The sequence below is a fragment of the Vulpes vulpes genome, chromosome 9, assembly GCF_048418805.1.
Source record: "Vulpes vulpes isolate BD-2025 chromosome 9, VulVul3, whole genome shotgun sequence".
In the NCBI taxonomy this organism is placed as follows: domain Eukaryota; kingdom Metazoa; phylum Chordata; class Mammalia; order Carnivora; family Canidae; genus Vulpes; species Vulpes vulpes.
The window spans coordinates 55,547,201-55,570,535 of record NC_132788.1 but is presented as its reverse complement, the minus strand read 5'-3'; the positions used below and the strand labels follow the sequence as shown (position 1 = coordinate 55,570,535).

General features: G+C 50.6%; 1 protein-coding gene across 3 annotated transcripts in view; it reads right to left on the bottom strand.

Moving 5' to 3' along the window:
- Positions 1 to 23,335, bottom strand: part of EEFSEC (eukaryotic elongation factor, selenocysteine-tRNA specific) — a 247,598-nt gene that overhangs the window by 50,719 nt on the left and 173,544 nt on the right. For all 3 annotated transcript variants that reach the window (XM_072720150.1, XM_072720149.1, XM_072720148.1), the window contains one exon: positions 11,744 to 12,400. In XM_072720150.1, the coding sequence (XP_072576251.1) occupies positions 11,744 to 12,400 (657 nt within the window). The remainder of the gene's footprint in view (positions 1 to 11,743; positions 12,401 to 23,335) is intronic.

Genomic DNA, 23,335 nt, shown 5'->3' with positions numbered 1-23,335 from the left:
TAGCATAAAGGCATTTCATAAGACTTTTTACTGCATCTTCTCCCCTGCCTTCCCCTTTCTCTTGGTTATAGAATATTAACTTAAAAAGCTAAATGCCACAGACACAGCGGAGGATCCATCTTCCCCCTGCAAGCCAAGGACTTGCAATGAGGGCAGACTAATTTTATTAACTTCAGGGGAACTTCAAAAAGCTTCAGGGGTTTCACGGCAGACTGCAACGACCCCAAAGTTGGTTTAAGTGCTACATAAACAAAAGCCTAGGGCTGGGGAAGCCGAGAGCTCCTGGCCCTTCTTGTTTATGTTCTCATCTGACCAAGTGGGCCAGCGTGCGGGCTGGCGGGCCCTGTAATCCTGCTGGTGTGTGGTGCCGGTCAGTTCACTGACCTACATTACCACAATATTTTTTTAAGCATCCGGAATAAGGAGAGGAGCGAACGGGCTTTTTCTGACCCTCTGAGGAGGGGCCTGAGGGGCAGTTTAGAAAGGATTCAAGTTCAAAGGGAGTGCCTCTGTCACTCCTTTTTTACGGCTTGGCCAGAAGGCATGACAGCACAGATTAGGTGTCATGTCCCACTAACTTCTGTGTCTTTGATTCAACCTGTAGGGCCAGGCAACATAGGTGAGAAGGCGGGCCTTTGGCACACTGCTGCAAACCCAGTGTGGTCTCAGGAATGTTGGCACTCCCTACTCCTGCCCACCAACGGCCTGCACTGTCATTCCCAGCATCCCGAGTGGATCCTTCCAGGAGTGGGAAGATGGCCTAAATGGGCACTATGGACACAAGCTGCTGAGGCAGTTAGAGAAGCTGGTAGCAAACTCCTCCTCCCTCAGACCATCCAGCCCTCTGCACTTTCTCTCCCCTCCCACCCTCAGCAGATGACAGCCACCTCCACACCATTAGTTAATTTTCAGAAAAGTGCTGTAGGGATTCAGCAAAGTGAAAGGACTTGCTCAAAGTCATGCATTCCAGCTTTCCCTGCACTCACCCCCATGGCAGGAGAACAGAGGAGGTGGGGGTTTGGCAGCAGTGACTGAGCCCAGCCAGGGCATTCCCCACCCTCGGGACTCCTCTGAGTCATGCCATGACTGGCTGCACCCAAGCTGGCTTCCAAATCCAGCCCAGGGGCAGCAGAGCAGCCCTATCCCTGCTGATCCCAGTTCCTGAAAGCCCCAAGCTATTGGAGAAGCCTATCTCAACTGCAGAGAGGGAAGACAGATGGAGCCTGGCCACTATATGCAGAAACTGAGATGTGTCTCAAGCACCTGATTATCAAAGGAAGATCTGCCAGCCCAGTGGATGCAGTACACTTCATGGCTGCCAAGGGCTTCTGGTTTGCTCTGGGGCCAACCTGCTGCCAGCCCAAAATATACTGAGGGCCAGTGAGGCAAGCTGCTGACCAACTCCCCCTCCCCTGGGGCCTCCCCAGTTTCCTCATCCACAAAATGAGGCTGGAGTGGGTAAGCTTTCCTCTACCAATGGTTATGAGGCCAAGAGGCAAGTCACCCTTCTGGTAGATTCCAGTACAGGCCATGTATGGGGACACGGGCGCACTGGAGACAAGAAAAGACTAAGAAAGAAGGCTAAGAGGATGAGGACCAGGTATGAGGGAAGACAGAAGGAGACGAGGCGATTAGCTGCAGCTAAGAACAGACTTGAATGCTATTGTCCAACACAGCTCTTAAGGTTTCACACAGAAGGGCCAATTCTGGAAGGAATGCCAAGCTCCTTCTTGTGCAGTGGGCCAGAGCCTGGGCTCTGGAACCAGCCTACTTGGGCTCAAAGCCCTGGTCTTGTGGTCTTGGAGACTCTGGCCCATGGCCTAACCACTGTGGGCCTTAGCTCCCCATCTACAAAGTGAGTTTAGAGAGTTATGGCAGGTTCACACAGAGCTGTCCCACACTTCCTGGGCAGGGGTTCTTCTTCCCTCAGGACCTACCCCACTGCACCACACACAGGAAGGTGGGGGGGGGGTGTTGCAGGAGCAGGTCCTGTGTCCCCAGCCATACAGGGTGCCACACGCAGATGTGAGCCAGCCACAGAGCCCTGGAAGGGGAAGGGACAAGGCCTATGTGTGGGTCTTGGCTCAGCAGCAATTTGTCTGCACCAGCTGCCCCAACTGGTGGTCCTGGAAGGCAGGAGTTGGCCTAAATGTGTTTCTGCATCCCCAGAACATGAGCCCTCCAGATATTCCTGGGGGTGGGGTGCTGAGAGAGGACTCACAGATGTCCACTGTGAGTAACTTCATTCAAAGTCTGGCTAGAGAGAGGGATGGTGGCCCTTCTTGCTAGAGGCAGTGAGGCCAGCATCTCTGGGAAGCTTCTGGAAGACCTGGGGTCATTGTTTGTCCTGGGTGTTAGAGGGCAGGGCTGGAGGAAATGCATTTTCTCCGCCCTATTCATCTCTAGAATATGTATGCATGCCCAGTGGTTGGGCTTGTCTCCAAATTATAGATTCTTCCAGCTAAAAGAGAGAGACCTCAGAGATCGGACACCAGCACATCCAATGAGGAAAAACCTTCAGAGAACAAACAGTTGGAGGCTTTTCATTTTGAAATCAATCATTGTGACGTCAAACCAAAAGCAATGCATGTGGGACTTGTTCAGCAGGCCTTGCTCCTCGGAAACAATGCTGAACCTAGGCCAGCACAGCTACAACAATAACTCTAAGTGGGGACTTTCACTGTTTGCATGAATATTAGCCTTTAGTCACCAGAGAGTGAGTTCCCAAAGAGCAGTCACTGGTTGCACATGGAAGCCCAGGCCCTCGCTTACGCGCCGGGCAAGTCCCTACTGTCCCCAGCCTCTGAGTGGGGACCTGGCTGCCAGTGCACATAATTATGTCATTACATGTGTGTGTCTCTCTCAGGGCCCAGCTTCCATGATGAGGCTTGGGAACTGCCCAAGTTCTGAAGCGATGATTCTAATTCAAATTAGAGAACTGGCATCAAGTAAAGAGGGGCAGCCAGCTGTGCGGTGGGGCCCCAAGTTACTTGCTCAGTCGACTGTGAGGAGGACTAAAGCAAGAGGAAGGGCTGGGGGGTTTGAGTCTAGACTGCATTTTCCAGCAACAGGACTTTGGGCAAGGGACTTCCTTGATCTCAGTGTGTTCCTCTGAAAAGGCTGTTTTTTTTTTGTTTGTTTGTTTGTTTTTTTTTAGGGGTGTTGGCAAGAACTAAGACATACTTGGAAACCAAGAATGGAGAGTTATCTAACTGAAGAAAAGCAGGGACACTGACACCTACTCTGCACAGATTACATGCTGGCGGCTGCTCTCGGGACTCTGGTTCTCTCCCTTGTACCCTCTATCCTATAGTGAGATCTTCGCTGAGGACACAACCAGGGAAGGGATCCACAAGGGAAGAACTCAGAAGTTGCCTGGATCACCAATGAGGCTTGCACACAGGTGGCAATTCTCCCAGGGCACTTGACAGGCACCAGGATCGACAACTTCCCCAAGAGTCCCTGCAATGCTGCTGTTCTGGTGTCACCCATCCGTATTTGGCATCAGAAACATCACACCCAGAGGATACCTTTTCTTCTTCCCCAGTTACAGGGCAATGGCTTGGTATGGCAGGGAGAGGGAGGCCCTGGAATGGCCTGCAAGGTAGGGCCGCTCTTCCACCAGCTACAGTGGGACTTTGGGCAGGCTATATCACTTCTTTGAGCCTCACTGTCCTCTTCTGGGAAAACAGGGTGAATGTATCCACCTCCAATGTTATTATGAGAAGGGGCAAGGTTTCTAATGTGAAAGATTGCTTTAAGTGACAACCAACCTCACTGCAATCCGTGGTGTCAACCCAGGAAAGGAGAGCAGCTTTCAATCCATCTCATTTGGTCAAGTGAGTTGCAGAGGCCCAGTGAGGAGGCCTGGGGCAGGCCAGGCTCTGGGCATCACAGAAGGTGCCCACCCAAGGAGGCATCTGCCCACCTCTGTCCCAGGGGTGGGCAGGTCCCTCGCTCATCCATAGCAAGCCACATGTCCCAGTTCCCTGCACCCTGTCAGCATGCTCTCCAGTGCCCTGGGCACATTTAACAAGCTTCCCTCCATGGTTCTGTCTTCCATCACTCAGGCACCGATTCAAGTAAAGCTGTCTGTCTGGGGCTCATAAGGAACCAAGGCAGGGCTCGAAAAGGCAGTTATATTTTCATTGAGGAAAAAGGGGACATTTTAGTGAGCACTTGCTTCATGCCAGGCCCTGTCCTCGGCCCTCAGCAGTGTGATCTCATCAACGCCCCACTGTAGCTCCTTTACAGAAGAAATCAGTTCTGGGGATGGGGAGGGGGTTTTGGGGAAAGAGTGACTTGTCTATGGCCAAGCTGGGCGAATCCAGAGCCAGCTCTTTCTAGTGCATCACACTGCCTTGACCCTGTGTCTGTATTCAACCAAAAAAGCAATCTTTAAAAGGAAGCTCACAGGCACTTCAGCAGCTGAGTAAGACTCTCCACTATCAGATGCTGATACTTGGAAGGGAGGGGAGGGGCTGAGGGCTTGGGCTAGGGCTGGAACACTAGGACAGCCATCTGATCTCCCTCTGCTTCAGGGGGTACCTCTGTTTTCTCAAGTAGCCTGGGAGCGGACACAATCTTCAGCCTGCTGGACGGGGCCCAGGGCCGCAAGGGTTAGCAAAGTGGCCCCAGGGACCAGGTAGATCATAGTGCCACTTTCTCCAAGGGCTGGGGTCTGCTAGCTGGTCCCTGCTCAGGAAGGACCGCAGGGAGCCTGGGCTGGTCTGCAGCCTGGCCATAAGCTCTCCAGTGCCCTAGGCACAAGCCATCAGCAGTGGAGTGGGGTGAGCCAAGAGCTGGGAGGCAGCAGTACTTTAGACTTCAAAGCCAGCCAGCACTCCTGGTGGCGTCTGCATGTTTATACTTCATTGGGCTCATGCTGCAGGCTCCCTGGTCCAGCCCTAAGGCCTTCCCCATCCGGCACCAGGGTGCCAGAGCCAGGATGGTCGGCATGCCTGGCCTGATCCCACTGCAGGAGAGGTGTGGGTGCCAGTGTCTTGCCACCACCCCAGCTGGGAACCCAGGCACTTGTGTCCTCAGGAAAGTCCAAGTATATAACAATGAAGAGAGCCAATGCTTAACAATGGCCTACTGTGCCAGGTATAGCACTTAGCATTTTATATGTACTTGTCTCCCTGCCCCACACCAGCCCATGCAATAGGGAGCATAGCCCCTGTTTTTCCAGTAAGGACACTGAGGGAAAGACACTCCCCCAAAGTCTCACACCTGTGCAGGGGGCCATCCAGCATCCCCTGGGGCCTTGGCTGGAACCCGAATTCCCTGTGCCTTTGAGGCCTCAGCCTGCAGACACTGCCATAGTTGGTCCACTCCTCTTCTCTCCTCTCCTCCAGCCCTGGTCACAAAGAGGCATCCCCTTGGTCCTGTCTCCTCAGCCTGCCACACCCTGAGACCCAACTTCACAAATAGTGGCAGGCCAGCCATGGTAGCTAAGGTGCGAGTATTGTCTTTACCTTGGCCATGAGGTTGGTCCAAAGGGATTTTTGAGTAAGAGCTGGTGGGACCACCTTTGTTTAGGAGAAAACGATGTGGTTGGAACTGTGTAAGCAAGCTACTGGGGCAAGGCGGGAGGTGAGGAGGGCCCTTGGGGTGTGGCAGCAGGCGGAGGTGTGAAGTGGAGCACGGCAGGGCAGGCAGCACAGAGTACTCTGTGTCCTCCGCCTGGAGCCCTTGTCCGCCCCACCTTTTCCCATGCAATTGTTACACATGAGGAAACGGCCCCACACTAAGTGGCTTCAGTGGAGCCAGACCACTCAACTCAGCCTGGGGTACCCAGGCTCAGAGTGAGACAAGGTTGGGGACCTTGAGTGGACACCCACTTTGTAGGCTGCCCTGGCTGATCCTCCTCCAGGGATTTCTCCCGCACAATCGGAACCAAGCCCCAGCCTCCCCCAGCCCGCAACCTACGTTGCCTGCCCTGCTGGCAACTTTAGTGGTCCGGCCTACCTACACACTGGAGCTTTCCCATCCCTCAGGGGCTGGGTGCTCCCGGGCTGAGGGCCCTTTTCCAGACTGTGCCTCTGCAGAGAAAGTGCCTGGCCCTGGGGACCCTCCTCACCCCACACATCTGACCAGTCGTCTGACCAGTCGCAAGGCACAGCTCAAAGGTCACACTAGCTCTTTGTGCTTTCCCCTTAGCAGACCCCCTCCCCCACCTCAGTGGAGTCCTGCTCCCTCCTGCTCCCTGAGGCCCTCATGTATGTGGGTCTGTCCTCCACAGGAAGGCCACCTTTCCCATGACCCTCGGCCCAGCTCACTGAGAGGAGCAGCGGGTCTGAATCTGCACAAGGCCGCAATGAAGGGCCCTCTGGAGCGGGGCTTAGCTGCTCTGCCCCAGTTCAGAAACCCTCTCCACCCCCCTTCACTTTTGCCAGACCTCTGCACACCTGTGAAGAAAGAGCCTTTACCTAATTGCTTTCTTGAAATACCTGTGCTTAAAGGGAAACTGCACATGGTACCTGTGAGAGACAAGAGTTGCCATAAACAGGAACCTGACAGTAAAGTAAATACAATTAAAAGAATGAATTGGATGCTAGTTACAGACTGTTGCTACTGGAAGGACCTACTTCGGGCCTGTTTTCTGACTGTTCAAAAAGCAGACTGGCATGGAACAGAGGCGTGTTAAAGTCACCTTCAAGGGAATCTAAGGCTTCCTTTGCGATATAATCAAGGGACCACAAAAAAAATCCACACACACACACAAAAAAACCCCGAAGAAAGAGAAAGTTATTACTAAGGGGTTCTACATTATATAACAGTATGAGGAAAAGCCTTAGCCAAATGAACAGCAACTTACTGCTTGCAAATTTCCAAGCTGCGAATACATGAAAAAATGAACAAATGCGCACACACATCTATGTATCTATATCTATTCTTCATTTATAATTTTAACAGTTCATGACTTCTACTTGTAAAAATCTACTAGAGGGGATCCCTGGGTGGCTCAACGGTTAAGCGCCTGCCTTCAGCCCAGGGCGTGATCCTGGAGTCCCGGGATCGAGTCCCACATCAGACTCCTGCATGGAGCTTGCTTCTTCCTCTGCCTGTGTTTCTGCCTCTCTCTCTCTCTGTCTCTCATGAATAAATAAATAAAATCTTTAAAAAAAAATCGAGTTTTCTCTGTGGCCACGGGTACAACTAGAATCTAAGTCCCACGAGGATAGGGATTTTGTCTCTCTTATTTATTGTTATCCCCAGCCCTGAAAACAGCACACAGGTATTCTATAAATATTTTTCGAATGAATGTCCCACAGGACATTTTGTGAATGTCCCACAGGAAAAAAAGAGAAAGTGTATTCTCTCTGTTTCTATCTAGAAGTCAAGTGTAGCCTTGTGTTACACCCCTGTGTCCTTATCTGCTGTTTAGTGGGCCTGTTCAATTCTGGAATCTGCATTCTAAAGTGCCCACTATAATTATGACTCCACTTATTACCAACTTTTCCTTGGATTTCTAACATTTTGTTTTTATAGGTTTGGTAGGTGCAAGTTCATAACCACACCCTTTATCATTACATGATGCTTCTCTTTATCCTGGTGAATATTTTTGTCTAAATTAATATTACCATTCATACTTTCCTTTTATATTTAGTCACCTGACATTTCTCTGCCCATCCTTTTATTCCTAATCTTCGGTCACCATTGTGTGTTTCCTACAAACAGCATATAACTGGAGGATTTTGTGTTTTGTGTTTCCTACAAATAGCATATAACTGGAGGATTTTGTGTTTTAATCCACCACAACTACTTGCTTCTACCTTGACTATGGCTGCTTTTGTGCCACAGTGGCAGAGGTGAGCAGTTGTGACAGAGACCGGGTAGTACTGGGTACCGTAACTCTGGGACAGTTCCACAGCACCTCACCCAGCCATATGTTCTATTTATTTATTTTTATTACCAGTGCATAGGTACCATGTCAAAATAGGAAAAGTGGACTTTTAATGTCACACTTTTAATGCTCAGTGACATGCAGATTATTATTTTATTGAACTACATGGCAAAGTTCTGTGTTTGTTATTGGCTGTGTTAATAAAATACAGCATACACTGAGATCATACTATTCTCAGCTCACAGAAAAAAAAATGAGATGATTTCAAGCAGCACATCTCATCATATCAGAATTTCTTCACAAAAGAAAACAGAGAGAGAGAGAGAGAGAGAGAGAGAGAGAGAGAATAGGCTACAAAGTAAGTTTCCAAGTGGTTCATTTGTTAGCCAAGCAAGGAAAGCCATTTGCTGGTGGTAAAGTTAATTAAATTGTGTTTGATTACAGAAGCTAAAAAAGTATCCAGAGAAGAAAAGCTTGCTTAAGATGATTAGATTTGGGCCAAGACCAATTGCTTGGATGTGGCCCATAGGCCACCGACACTCTAGGTGACACCATTGAGTGAAGCCACTTCTGCAGGGGAACTTGACCCATTCTCCAGTGTGAACAAATGAAGCACAGAAGAGAAAACCCCGGGGAAGGTTAATGGCTGGCCTCGTTATGTGCCAGGTACTGTCCTCGGCAGTTTGTATTTATTTCACTGTTACATTCTTTCTAGAACTTACTACTACCTGAAAGCATCTAAGGTACTATTCCTTGTCAGTCTCTCCTGCGCGAACAAGAACTCTGGGTCTTGCTCAAAGCAAAGAGGGCTGCCCACTGGAATAAGCCTGGCCTTCTACTGTGAGCTGTACTAGGAAATCTTCCTGCCTCCCCTGAGCTAGACTGAACTCTTATATATAAAGCCATTTTACCTGTGAGGTGGAGACTGCTCCTCAAAGGAATGAGGATATTGAAATAAAACGGCTGCCCAAGGCATACAGCTGTTACATGGCACAGCCAGGGTCTGAGCCCAGTGTGCGTGACCCCCAAGTTCTATGCTTACCAACCTTACCAGGAAGAAAAGTCTCCCACCAAAGAGACTCCAGCTTCTTGAGAGCACACTAGCCTCTCAACTCACTGGGCAAGAATCTACCAGATTTGCTAGAAAGAAAAGGGCTCAGAGGTCATCAGTGCTGGGTTCAAATCCTGACTTGGCCATCCTGTGATGTGGGTGGGTCGTTTTACATCTCTTGAGCTGGTTTCCTGTGTGGCTGCCTTTGCAGAGGGGCCCTGAGGGCCTGAGGTCAGAGCAGGGAGAAACTAGCTTTTTTTTTTTTTTTTTAAGTAATTTTCTGTGTTGTCTGAATTATTTTTTTTACCATGTGCATATATTACTTTCCCCAAATACTTACATATAATTATAGAAGGGAGAAAGTGATCTATTTAATAATTTCAAAAAAATACATAGGAAAAGAAAGTAATAACCTCCTCCCTGAATTTTTATAAGGATTCAAAATAATGTAAGCAGCTAACAATGGCACACAGTAGGTGTTGAATAAACAGAGCAGGGATGGGGTGCAGGGAGGCAGGAGGCAGGTGTATTCCTGCCCCTGGGCCCAGAAGGGAAACAGGACAGGTATCCATTCAGCTAGAGCCTTAAAGAGCTGGTAGGAGGAACCTGGGTGCCTGTGTCCTGTCCTTCCTTGCAGGATTCCAGTCTCAGGACCCCTTCACACACATCCATAGCCCCACCTGAAGCAGTCCCTGTTTGGAAAGAGCCTTTCTGCTCAGGGTTTCTATGTGGGATCTGTTCACTGCAAGTCTGTGGCTCTTATGCCTCTACTTCTGGCCTCCCTGGACTAAGCAGAAAAGGGCTGTGGCCTCAGAAATGCCCCAGATTGGTGGCAGGGCCTGGGTCAGCACGTCTCCTGGGCCCTCCCCACTGCCCTTAGGAAGCAAGAGGCATTCAATAGTATGTTTATTTGCTCCTCACAAACACACACTCCTCATTCTCAAAGGAAGTAACTGCTGCTCCACCACCAACAGGCCTGTGTGAGGCAATTAGACCTGTGAACTTACCAAGTAGGACATTACTCTATGACAGATATTTCACCAGAGAATAATTATACTTCATAATACTGCTAATAAATCAAGCTAGAGGAACGAGTGACATGCACTTTATCACCTTCGTCTTCAATCAGCATCTTGGGGCTGGCCCCAGGCTGATGGAACCTTTGAGTGGTCCCCATAGTCAGACCTTGACCTCTCCTGGAGGTGCTGGGAGTTTGGGCTACCGCTCTGTGGATGAGGAAACCAACATTCAAAGGGGGGCAGATAAAAAACAAACAAACAAAACAAAGGGGGGCAGATGGCAAAGAGCAGAGGATGCAGACATGGCTTCAGCTTTGGGACTCCGGCAGCTACGCAGGGTGACCATGCTGCCCAGCAACGCAGGCTGACATGCTTGCCTGAGGGGGCAAGGTTGGCCTTGGAGTGGGAGGCTTGAGCTTATAAAACTACGGGATCCTGAGTTTTAGATGCACTGTGAGTGGGCAAGTAAGAACTACTGAGTCCCCCACCAGAGGGCAGGTCTTAATACAGGCAGGATAGGAAAGGAACTGGGCCTGAGCACCAGGATGAATCCTGAGACAGGGAGGAGGGGAGTGTGAGTTTCTGTAGTGACAGAGTTCCAGAGGAGAAACGTGGGGATCTGAGAGCGGAAGGAGATGGTGGGGGATGGCAGTGGAAAACCCTGTCCACAGCTGGGTGCCCAAGGCCCTGATACTTTTTCCTGAGTGCCTACTAGATAAAGGTCAGACCCCATGCCCAAGCCTATGCTGATGCAGGCAGGGTGCTGCATGGGGGAGGGGTAACCCTCATCTTGCTATCTAACGAACAAAACTGCAGCCCTGCTGAGGGCCTCAGGGCAGAACCCACTATAGCCTAAGCCTCCAATGTATTTCAGCACTGCCATGCTCACCTGGCTCAGAGACAAGTCCCAGGAACACCCACAGCCACCCCTGCCCCTCGGGGACCCACATTCAGGGAGTGAGGTTTGGATGGAGGTTTGGACATTCTCCACCCATCTCTTGGAGGCCCAGGAGGCAGGGATTCCCATTGAGATCAACAGTGATAGATACAGAGGGTAGGCGGGGCCCACCTGACAGAAGGCAATCTCAGGACTTCAGGACCCCTTAAGGCTCTAGGCTATTCCATCTGCCTACCCTCAAGAAAGGACTGTGAACCAGAGGAAGCCAGCAGGCCGGCCTCTCCCACTGTTTCACCTTCCCATACCTTCCAGCCTCTTGCCCTCTGGCATCTCCCACCACCATCATCCTTTACCCTTCCCCCTCCCCACAGGCCGAGGACATGCTTGGCCGGGCCTGCCCTGCACTGACCAGCCATGCTCCCTCCTTTAATATGACTAGAATGGGGGCAAACCCAGCAGCCACCTTGCCTGATGGAGGCTCAGCCCCCACTGCGGCCATGAGAGCAAGGGGCTGCTTATCAGGCTGTGAGGTGCAAGGCCCGGCCTCTTATCTGAAACTCAAGGAGGCTACTAATACCACTGGCTTCTGGCCCAGGTGAAATGCTGCTGTCTGAAACTAGTTTGTGTGAGGGACCAGGGCTGCTCTCCCCTATATAGGCCACCTCTATTACCAAGGTAAGGGCAGGGATGGCTGGTTGGAGACAGGTGCAGTGGAGCTCCCCTGCCTTGGTTTAGGCCCCAGATCTGTTGGCTGAGGGCTACCACTCGGCTACTCTGGGCCTCAGTTTCTTTGTTTGAAAACCTCAGAAGCTGGGACGAGAAGGCCTATAAGGTCTTCCTATTGGTTCTCATCACGGACCCCAGTGGTGTCCATCCCAGCCACCTGAGCCTGACAAGGAAGGGTGATGGGTGGAGGAACTGCTTACCCGCTCTACAAGGCCATGTTTGTGCTTGAGCTTATACACGTTCAGCCTGGGCAAGAAGCTCTCGGCATAGTCCTTGCCCTCCAGCCCATGGAGCAGGACACCGTGGAAGGCAAGCCGGCACGTGTTGGCATGAATGTCTGCATCTAGCCTGGAGCCAATCACCAGGCACAGCCGAGGGCAGGTGACAGGCTTCTCAAACTCCACAAGGGCCCACTGCTGCCGAGGACAGCGGCCTTCTGTGGCCTGGCCCGTCTTCTTGTCTGCCTCACCAATGTCTGTCACTGCTGGTGCCAAATCCTTATCTAGATACTGCTCCTGGAAGAGGTATTCTTGAGAGAAGTTGAAGGAGTCCAGCACGGGCTCGTGGTCAAAGTTATCAGGGGCAGGGCTGAAGAACATCAACCGGCCCATGACTGTCTCATGGCCCACTGTGATGTGGAACTTGGCTTTGGTCTGCAGGGGCCCTCGGAAATATTGGATCTTCTCCACAGAGATGATGGCTGCGTGGACAGTGTGCAGGGACTCCGGAGCACACACCAGGCCACGCTCCAGCAGCTTGGGGTCAAACTGAGTGACGCAGATGCCCAGCCGGTCTCCCTGCATGGCTGACATGACAGGCATGTGAAACATCTGCATGGACTTCACCTTCTTCACCACCTGGTGGGTAGCAAAAGAGAAAGCTCATGAAACAAAGAGCCTTGAGGCTGGGGTGGGGAATGGCTCCAGCCAGAGAAGTCCTATCTCAGCACTGCCAACACTTACCTGGCACCCGGCATGTCAGCCCAGAAGAGTTCTGGGGCAGTCAGACTCCCCTTGGCCAGAGCAAGCTCCACCTGCAAACATGTGGCCCACAGGGCGCCCTAGTCTAGGATGTTGGTGGTGGTCATAGCAATCGAATCCTGAGCTACCTCCTTAGTTCCTTCTGTCCTAGTCCCTGTTCCACCCCAGACTCCATTCTAGCATTTTCTTGCCTTGAACCCTCTGTATAGGCTTGCCATCACATCCAGAATGGCCCCACAGGTCCTCAGCCTGCCAAGCTATGGCCATTTGTCCTTGAAAGCCCAGGCCAGACTCCTGTGGCACTACTATGGGCTCTCACAGGCTGCTCTAGAAAGTCTACCCCCAGTGGGCAGGATCTACCCCCTTCTCTTTAGTGCTACCCCAGCCCCTCTGAATCATACACAGTCTGCTCTGCTGTCAGTGCCTGTCTGCCTATGGGCCCTATGGAAGCCCATAGGCTTCTCCAGGGCAGGCCACTCTTTACTCACAGGACACGGTCCTGAGTGTGCCAAAGACTGTTCTGGGAGTAGGAATAGAGTGAGAAACAGCAACAAAACTGCAAATATGTTAACATCAACTAAGTTTGTATTGATATAATTCATATATAAAACTTCATATGTAAATACATAACATAATTATATGAGCATATTATATATACCTTGTTGTATCACATATAATATGTGTATCATTTATAACATATAGAGAAGGCCTAGCATTTGGGGGAAGGTCTGGCTTCTTAGAGTGTTGGTCAAGGAAGACTTCTGTAGAGGGTCTTCTCAGCTAAGACCCTCTAGAAGTCGTGTGAAGATCCAAAAAAAGAGAGTTCTGAAGGGAAGCCGATGAGTGTATAGGCCCAGGATGGAGGCTCTGTGGGTCTGAGAAACAAAGCCGTGGGAGGGCTGCAGCAGGGAGGGCAATGAGGGCAGGCCGGAAGTCACAGAGGAGTTTAGGCAGAGGAGTAACCTGATCTATCTCTATTTGGAAACCGCACCAACTACCACACCAGGCAGATTTCTGCACCCACAGTTTGTAAATCAGGAACAGACATGAGAAAGGCTCTAATAAACATTCCACGAAATCAATGAACATTCCTACTAAGATCCACTGTCAGAGAGGAGATGAGATCACGCTTAGTGCTGCAAAGAAACGGGTAATGTATTTCAGAAAACCTGCCATCGAAACTTAAGTTCAAGACACTTTAGCTTTCAGGTTGCAAGCATCTCCATCTGCAAAACCCGGGTGTGTGGAGTACTCGTCTTCTCCCTGGATGAAGGGAGAATGCTGAGCTGCTCTGGGCCCAGGAGGCCAGGCCCTTTTCTGGAGAGCCATAATACTCAAGTGTTTGTTTAAAGATCATTAACTACCTAACCAAGAGGTCAGGGGGCGGAGAAAGTGAGAAGTGCAGTGTCAAAAGCCACAGCCAAGATCAATCAAAGAGAAACATAAAACATCTCTGAAATGATCTCCAAGAGCAATGGGAAACTAAGATTTTCAGGAATGCACCTCAGAGTAACCGGAGAATATTATCTTACACTAAGCATCTGCCGAGTGAGGCAGGCCCCAAATCATGGCTCTACCCCTCCACCCCACCCTGCGGCCCGCAGCTGCCCCAGGAGCTGTCCTCCAGCCCCCACCCCACCCATCTCTCTTCTCCAGGCCAGCTTTCTAAAACACATGTCGGATGATGCAACTCTTTGGCACCAACCTCTACACGAGCTCTCCTCTTCCACATCACCACTTTCAAACCTTTTGCGCATAGCTGTTGTGAACAGGAAGATCCTTTGGTCAAACGAAATTGGATGGGGAATCAGCCCTCTGGCCACCACAACCTGTCCCCACAATAGGTAAGCTGCTCAGGTTGGGTAGGGGCCTTGCAGCTGACACCCCCGCTGCTGTCCCACCAAGGACTTTGGCTTGCCTGGCTTCTCCACATGGCCTTCCCTGGAGCCTCCCACTGCCACGTGGCCTGCCTCAACAGCTCTTTCTGCCCCATATTCCCCCAACACTTTGAGCCACAACCAGGGGAAGCTTGAACAATTCCCTACATACACAACCACATATTCATTTTGCCTGTGAGCACCCTTCTCCCTGGGACTTCTTCCACCTGAAATCCCTTTCATCCCAGGGTATCCCCTGGAATGGCTTTCCTGCTCATTCCAGACCGACCTGGTTACTCTCCCCAGGGTGCTCTGAACCTGACTTCCTGTATTGCCATTGCTGCTTTATTGCCAGTCTGTGCTTCCCCATACTTACTGAGCTAAATTACAACAGAGTAAGTATACATATACACCCTGAGAACTAAGACATCACCAATAACTTCAGTCTCTTTGTGCTCCTCCCCCACCTAGTTCTCCAGCCTGCCCCCCAGCTGGAGGCAACCCTTCTCTTGAATTTGGTGTGTGGCATTCTTTACTTTTTATATATACATGTACACGGTTGTGCGGAAGCTCACTACATATGTAGTACATATGCCTAATCAATACTTTGTTTTCTGAGTTTTTGAAATCTGTAGCTCGTGCCCATGCTGCCTACACCTGCAGCTCATTTGCTGGGGATGCTGTATGTCACACAGTACACACAGACCCCCATTCAGCCTCCTATTGATGTGCACATGGGTCATATCCAGTTTTTTGCTGGAAAGTGATGCAATGAATTCCCTCTCACACAAGAAGCCTGCCTGGTGCACAGTGCAAGGAGGGTTTCTGGAAGATGCGGGCCCTGACCAGAACTGCCAGGTCAGGAGTGAGTGCTCAGGTCTACTAGATAAAGAACCAAGTCCCACAGGCCAGAGACCTGTGGATGGATAACATCTTCTCCAATATCTGGCATGGCCAGATTTCTTAATTTTTGCCTATCAAATCTGTGTATCTCCCCTTTTAAATCCAAGTTCCTACTGCTGTATCCTTAGAGCCTAGCACAGAGGCGGGTGACAAACACTGCTTATGGCAGACCCAGTTAAATATCCAGCCCATTGGAAGAGAATGGCTGCATCTGATTCTGGAAGAGAAAACGCCCCTCATGGCCAAAACACACCTGGCACAGCGTGGAGCTGAGATTCCAGAGTGGCCAGGGCCTGAGTGAGTTTTTGGTGTTCATGATGCTTCCTGTGACAAAGGGCTCATGGCCTTTGCTGCCCTGACAGCCCCCACCCCCACCATCAAGGCCATCTCCAAGCAGGCTTCATTAAAAGCATGTTCTTTTCAATGGGACTTGTGTTCTTAGGACTGAAATAATAAAGAATGCCTTAAGAGGGCACCGTGAAGAGCAGAAAGACAAATAACTGCAAATCAAGATTTCAAGGGCCCAGACAGGAAATTGTGAAACAGACAGAGATGGGGACAGGGCGGTGTGGCACTACTATGGGCTCTCACAGGTGCATGCAGACAGCATCAACGCATAGGCTCGTCGACAAACCCACATTCTACAAGATATCCTTTAAGAATGTAAGATACATCTAGGACACCAAAAATTTGGGAAAGTAGTTTTGCCAACTCAAGAATGGGGAAAAAACAGGCTTTCCTTTCATTTTCTGGCCAACTTTGAGAGATTCCATCCATCTACTCAACAACTCACTCATATTTACTAATATCCAAGTTGAGTGGTGGAGGTACTGTATGTACATTCACTCAACACATATTTATCAAGTTTCTCTCACATACGGGGCCGAGGCCCTGGAGTGATACAGGGCAAGCAGCGCACAGATTCTGGAGTCTACTGCTGGGGATAGAGGGGGGAAGGGGTGGGAAGATTCTAAAATCCTCAACCAGGAGTGCCTGGGTGGCTCAGTTGGCTAAGCGTCTGCTTTCGGCTCAGGTCATGCTCTCCAGGTCCTAGAATTGAGCCCCACATCAGGCTCCCTGCTCAGCAGAGAGTCTGCTTCTCCCTCTCCCTCTGCCCCTCCCTCCACTCTGCCTCCTCTCTCTCTCAAATAATTAAAATAAAATCATCAACTAACAAACTCAGACTACAAAACCATGGAGAGGGGCTGTGGGAGAGAATAACTGGGGGACATAATCCTTCCTGGGTCGTCAGGGAGGGCTTCCTTGAGGAGATGGCACTAAAGCTGAATCCAGAGGGAGAAGAAACCACCCACAAGGGCTCCAGACAGAGGGAAGAGCAGGGCAAGTTTGAGGCGCTGAGGTGGGAAAGGACATGGCCTGGTTGAGGGATTTAAAGGCAGTGGGATGGCTGGAGGGGAGTGGGCCAGGGACAGTGGCATCAGGCTGGAGACATGGGCCAGCCACCTTCACCATGAGGACAAAGAAGCCCTCAGAGGTAGTGGTGGCCTGGGGTTGAGCAGATGAATGACACTTGCTATCATGTGCTTTGATAAGGTCACTCTGGCTCCACAGAGTGGAGAAATAAGAAAGGAAAGAGGGGGACCAGCCAGGAAGGAACTCGGAGAGTTCTCTGTGCAGTACAATGCTGGGATGTGCTGACAGATCGGACGTGGGGATCATGAAGACACTGGCACACATGGAGGGACTCCCAGGCTCTGGGTGTAGGGATGAGGGGCAGCTAAGAGATCTGGGAGATAGCTGAGGAAAGGCAGCAGGCAGCGAGCGCTGAGCATAGAGGTTGGAGCTCCAGGAGCGGTGGAGGCTGGCAGGGGAAGTCGGGGGCTAGGAAAAGAAGATTCACGCATCTAAGTGCCTCTGGCCTTCCTACCTGGAAGTCTGGCAGACACCTCCAGCCTAGCACATCTGAGACTCTTCTCTTTCCATCTGTCTGTCTTTATCCATGTCACTTCAGTCACGTTAGCCTTACTTCTTATCCCAAAACATGCCAAGCATGCCCCTACCTCGGGGCCTTTGCACTTGCCAGTGCCTTTGACTGGGATGCTCCTCCCTCAGATATCCTATTTCTCTTTTCCTTGTTCCCCTTCTGTCCATTCAAATGTTTCTTTCTCAGAGCCCACCCTTGACTCTGCAATAAGTGGTCCCCATCCCTATCTTTTCTTTGTTTTATTTTTCTTCATAGTACTCATCACTATATATTATAGATTTATAGATATTATAGATTTGTTTACTGACTGTCTCTCCCACCCTAGAATGGCCTGGGGGTGAGGTTGGCCATGAGGTTGAGGGTGAGAACTTTATTTTTGTTTTCTTTAATTTCTGTTTCTATCTTTAGTGCCCAGTGCAGTGCAGGCCATTTAAAGTATCTCGACACATATTTGTGGAATGAATACAGCCGTGGATGGGTGCAGCGCTGTCCCTGCTCTCTGGGAGTTCCAGTCTAGGTCTGGGATGTTCACATCCACAAAGGCCCATAGAGGTATGTACCGCATGCTGTGGGAGCAGGGCTGGCTCTGAGGTTAGCTAGGAGTTGGGAGGTTCCAGACAACCCAGGGGTAGGAGCCTTCCAAGCCTCTCCAAGGGACTCAGTTCTCTGGTGGGGTGCAGTTAGGAATGGTGGCAGAGAAGGCAGGTGGCAGAGCGGGGAGGCGGCCCTGTGTGGGACCACCAGGCAGGTCTTTTCTTTGAGCTCAGCTCCCAGAGGGGACGGTGGGTCCCATGTCTCTTCCTCTTGTCCCTCCCCTCTTTCTGGCACCAAACACTTCTGGGGAAGGGAGGATGGACCCACGGAGAGGGGGAGGAAGGAATACATCAAGCAAGCCAACAATTTTTAAAACTCAAGTTCGTGCTTGCTAAGCCATTTGGCCCTTTCTGACTAACAAAGAGGCTTTACCATTATCTGGGTCAGTTATTCTTCATGAAAACCCCACGAAGCAGGTCAATATTTTTACATTCAATTTTATGGATGAAGAAACAGAGGTTTCTGATGTCTCCAAGGTCACAGAGCAAACAAGCTGAGACTTGGGACAATGAATGCAGGGACAGCAAGGCAGGCCTGACATCCCACGGCCCAGTCTCTGGACCACCTGAGCAGATACTGTCCCTGGTAGGCTGGCCCTGAGGCAGAGCGGCCCTGCCAGGCTGCTCTGGGTTGGAGGACCAACAATGTGGATGCCCATGTGGTGGGAACCAGAAAGATGGCTCCAGGAAAGGGACAGAGGGAGACTGCATTGTGAGAGGGCCCTGCTCAGGTGTGGAAGGAAGCCGAGGAGAGGCCAGCCTGCCCCGAGATCCAGGAGTTGTGGGGGCTGGGGCAGCTCAGTCTCTCCCCCCCTTGCCCAGACTGCCGCAGCTGCCCTGGCCACAGTCAGCAACAGCCTCCTTCTGGTCAAGCACAGTGGACAATTTCAGACTCGACTTCTCAACTGCTTTGCTCCCTTCTGGCCACCCTCATGTCTATGTTTGGGTAGCACAGTGCCCAGCACAAGACAGACACACAGTAAACGTCTGCTGACAGAGCAGATGAGAGGGCAAAGGAACCTCTGCCTCTGTATACTTCCAGGCCTGCCAGATTCAGATACCTCTTCCAGTCTTCCGAGTGCCTGAAGCATAGTTTTCCAACATTCTGAGGACTCTATCGGGTACTGCACTCAGAAGGACCTGTCTCTGTTTTGGAGACTATTGAAAACCTCCCAAAGAAGTGACTCAAGGTGGAAATCATAAAGCATTCATCTCTGCCCTCCATAGCACCTTGTGTAGAACAGTGGCATTTAGCTAACGCTGGACTTCAGGATTTTACCACATGACTTATACAGAAGGTATGCAAGAGAGACGCTCAATATTGGTTGGATACTTACCTGTGCCGATGTTTTATAGACCTGAGCAGCCTTTTAGCTGGCTAATGATGATCTCATTTTATAGACAAGGTAACTGAGGTTCCAGAGGTTAAGATATTCACCCACAGCATCCAGATCTGCCCACCCTGAAAGCCCAAATTCTTTTACTATATCATGCCATAAAAACGCATCTACTCTACCATGGAAGTCCAAATGAAATACAATCGCTGCACTGAGGTTCACTCACACATGGGGAGTTCTTTGGCAGCATTTCTTCTGTGGGGTAAGAAGCTGAGAGGCCCAACAACATCAGAATACACTGCAAAGAAACAGCAGTGTTGAGGGTCCTCCTGGTGTCCTACGGAATCAACAGATGCTTGAAAGAAGTAGACAATACCCTATGCTTAGCAGTCTTTCTGATGTGCGGAGATTTTCGTAATAATGGTCTTGGCTATAATGAGATTGGACCTCTATTATCCATTTTCGTTCCACTAATGAGCCTGGAAGCTCCTGGCTGTGCCAAAGGCAAGGGTTGGGGCCTTGCAACTTCATCATTACTTAATAAAATGTAAATCGGAGAGGAAAAGAAACACACAAGGTTTGACACTAATAAGCTTACAGCAGGATCAGTTACTTCAATTCAAAGAGGTTCAGACCGGAGGGGGAAAAAATGAAATAAGCTTTTAAAGATCAGTCTAGGTTTGGCTCCATCAGACCTAACCAATTTTGTTTAATAAGGTTTCAATTTGGCTGCTCTTATTTCTCCCTCTTCTTCGAGCTAGGCCGGGTACAGATAAGGCACCCCCCCACACACACACATACCCCCAGCTTAATGCATTAATTGCATCTTGCACAAAAAGACAAACTTGGGACTCTGCATAAGGAGAGAGCAGTGTGGGCCCCTGGGTGGCTGCCAGCACCTCCCCTGCTGGTACAGACCCCAGCTCCCCTGGCACCACCTCTGGAAGGACGAGAAGAGAACATCACATTGGTCTTGGGGACTTAATTCTCACCCACTTGTTTTTTAGAGAAATGAAAACCATTCCGAAAGGTACAGGGAATCAAATGACATCAGAACCACCTAAGTTCCCACCACCTGAAACTGACCTCTAAGATCTTGTCACTCATACTTCATGCTGACATCGAGCTAAAGACCTCTAGTCCCACTTTCCTCCTCGACTCCCTGCAACTGCTTTCAAGAATTCCTTATGCATCCTTCTATTATAAATACTTTGATCATGTGCATATTCCTGAATAGTATATATATATTTATTAGTTTATACAAACAGTCCCATATTATTGCTTCATTTCCACTTGCCTCCTTCCTTCTGTATTATGTTTCTGATATCTGTTCTTCCTGAGAAATATACATACCAACCTATCTATTTAGCATATATTTATCCAGGCAAAGATATTGCTGTCTCTGTACACATCTAGGTGATGCTTTTTGACCACTGCATGGTGTTTCTTTGTAGAAAAGTTCCACCTTTTACCATGCCCTTATTGACAGACACCAGTTGCTATTTTTGCTGCTAGAAACAACGTTGCAGTAACCATTTCTGTACACATGGACCCATACATGTGTGCTGAGTTTTTCTAGCATGGGTATCTGCACGGAAGTCTGGCTTGCGGGCCGTAGTCCAGTTTCGCCAGGAGTTACTGATTGCTTTCTGAAGTGGTCCACTTCCACCCACACAAGTGGGTACAGACCCTCACCAGTACTTGGTACTACATACAAGGTTTTTAACTGTTGCCAGGCTGATGAATTAGGCATGGTGTCCCCTGGCTATCTTAATGTGCATTTCTAGGGCCAGGCTCCTCAGAGTCTCTGCTCCTTCTAGTTCACCCAAGATAAACCGGTGAAAGCCCTCATCTATGGAGACCCTGCCAGGCCCCAGGGGCTTCATGGGCATGCTCCTGAGCCCACATGGCTCTTGGAGGAAGGGGTGATGTACCGGAGGGGCAAGGAGGAGATGACGTGGAGGATATCTGTGTAGGCTCTTCCTTGATATCCTGGCTTTCCTCTCTTGGGCTCCCTGCCCTCTGAGCATCAGTGCCAGGAAACGGTCTTGGCAGCACTCGACACACTTCTCCTCCCACCTGGCTGTGTCTCTGGGGAACTGTGCTGGCTGACCAGAGGTGGGATCTGTGCAAAAATTCCACTGGTGCCTCAACAAAAGACCAATTGTCCCTGGGGAAAGAAGGCAGAGAGCCAAGGAGAACTTCCTCACAGAGATCCCTGCTAAAAAGTAAGGGATGTCCCCTATGAAAAGGAAAAGAGGATCTTCAGGAGCCTGGGGTCCCACAGACCCCCCAAAGACCCAGTTCTAGGATCAGAGATAGGATGGGGCTTTGCCTGTCTGCATGTCTACCTGCTCTGGCTTTTTTCCTGGCCCTGGGCACCCAGGCCAGGCTCCCACTCCAGGCAGGGCCCGTGTGCATTTTCCCCATCTGCACCCTTTGCCTACCAAGACCAGTCCAGGTCACCCACTCAGGGCCTTGGAGCACCCTATAATGTTCCTCATGGTACTCACAGCACCTTATAATTTCCACTACATGCCTGGGCATTCCGTTGTCTTCTCTGGGGTTCCCATGCCACATGGACCGCTGCCCATGCATAGGCTGGGTTTATTTTGCTCACCACTGGTCCCCCACAGGGTGCCTGCCACATGGAGGGCAGCCAGGGAGGACGGGAATGGATTTGGTTTCCCACCACATGGCCCAGCAAAGAAGGCCCCTGCTCCTCCACAGCGACCTCGCAAACAAACGTTGGTTATGAACCTCCCAGTCCCTGCAACAATGGAGAACCGTAAAAGTGACAAGGGGCCTGCCAGGAAGCTTTATGCTCCTCCTCCCAGCCACCCTCCACGCATTTGTCATCCCATAAAACTTTAAATTGAATTACACCAATGTTTGAGTCTTCTGTTTTCCATACAACTGGGGCCTTAATTGTTTTTAACGACATCCCTGGGCTTTTTGGGGGGTAAGGAATCTTTGGGAGGCAAGCCAAGGGAGCCAGCTCTGTCTTCGTGGCAGGGCTCAGAAAAGCTGTCTGTGGAGCAGCGAGTATGACCACACCTGTGCATGCATGGGCCTGCATAGGGAACCCAGGTAGGCTTGGGTTTCAAAGGGGTGGGTCCTGAGGCTCCCCTGTCCGTCAGCCCTCTGTGAGTGCTGCCCCTGTCCCACGGCCCCTGCTCCTGGGTGGGCGCACCAGGCACTGCACTCTAGCTCTGAGCTTCAGGCAAGTTTCAAGACCTTTCCAAGCCTTGGTTTCTTTACTAGTAAAATGGGGCTAATACCTCTGAGGCCACCAGGCTTCTGTGAAAGACTTAAAGAGGTAGCATGCACTAGCCTCTAGCAGGGCACTTAGAGAGTGCCAGGTCCTCAATGAATGTGGTGGCCCCAGCCCCAACTCATGGGCCTAACCTCAGCCTCTGGCTTCTCCCTCATCCTTTAAGTTCCCATGGCCCATAAGGGGCAATTCCTGGAATTGGTCTGCCCCATACTCACAGTTTCTTCCCATTCCTGGTCCCCATTTCCCACTCAGACTCCCCTAACAGTCACTCCTTCCCCATGTTTCTGCCAGGCAACATGCCTAGTATAGAGCCCAGGTCATAGAATGCCCTCACTCAGGTCCACCCAGGCTCCAGATGTCATGCTCACTCTCTGCTGGCACTCAGCCCAGCCTTCCTCTCCAGCCTGGCCTCCTTCCATGCCTGTGCCCCAGTTCACTCTGAGCCTCTGCTCCTGCTTCTTTATCCACCATTCACAGTGGGCATTCTTCAGGATCTGATGCCAGTGTCGTCCCCTGCTACCAAGTGAGCCCTTCACTTGACATGGGGGAAGCCATGGTTCTTGCCCTCCATGACTCCACACTCACTGTGGGGAGCAAGTGTGTAAAACACTACATAGAACGCAGTGTGCCGAGTGCCGTGAGAGGTGCTCAGGGAACCTGAGGGAGGGGAGGTGACATCTGAATTGGATTTTGAAGGATGATGCCATGCAAATGAGGAGAGGGGATGGCATGGTTTGGAAAGGGTTGTGAGGAAAGTGTAAGGAGATGCCAGCAGGTCTGGGCAGAGTTCTGGGCAGGGCTCAGAAAAAGATGAAGCTGATGCTGGGGCAGGGCTCTGAGGGGGCAGGAGCCCCCTCTTCCCATCTGTGCATCTTGTCCT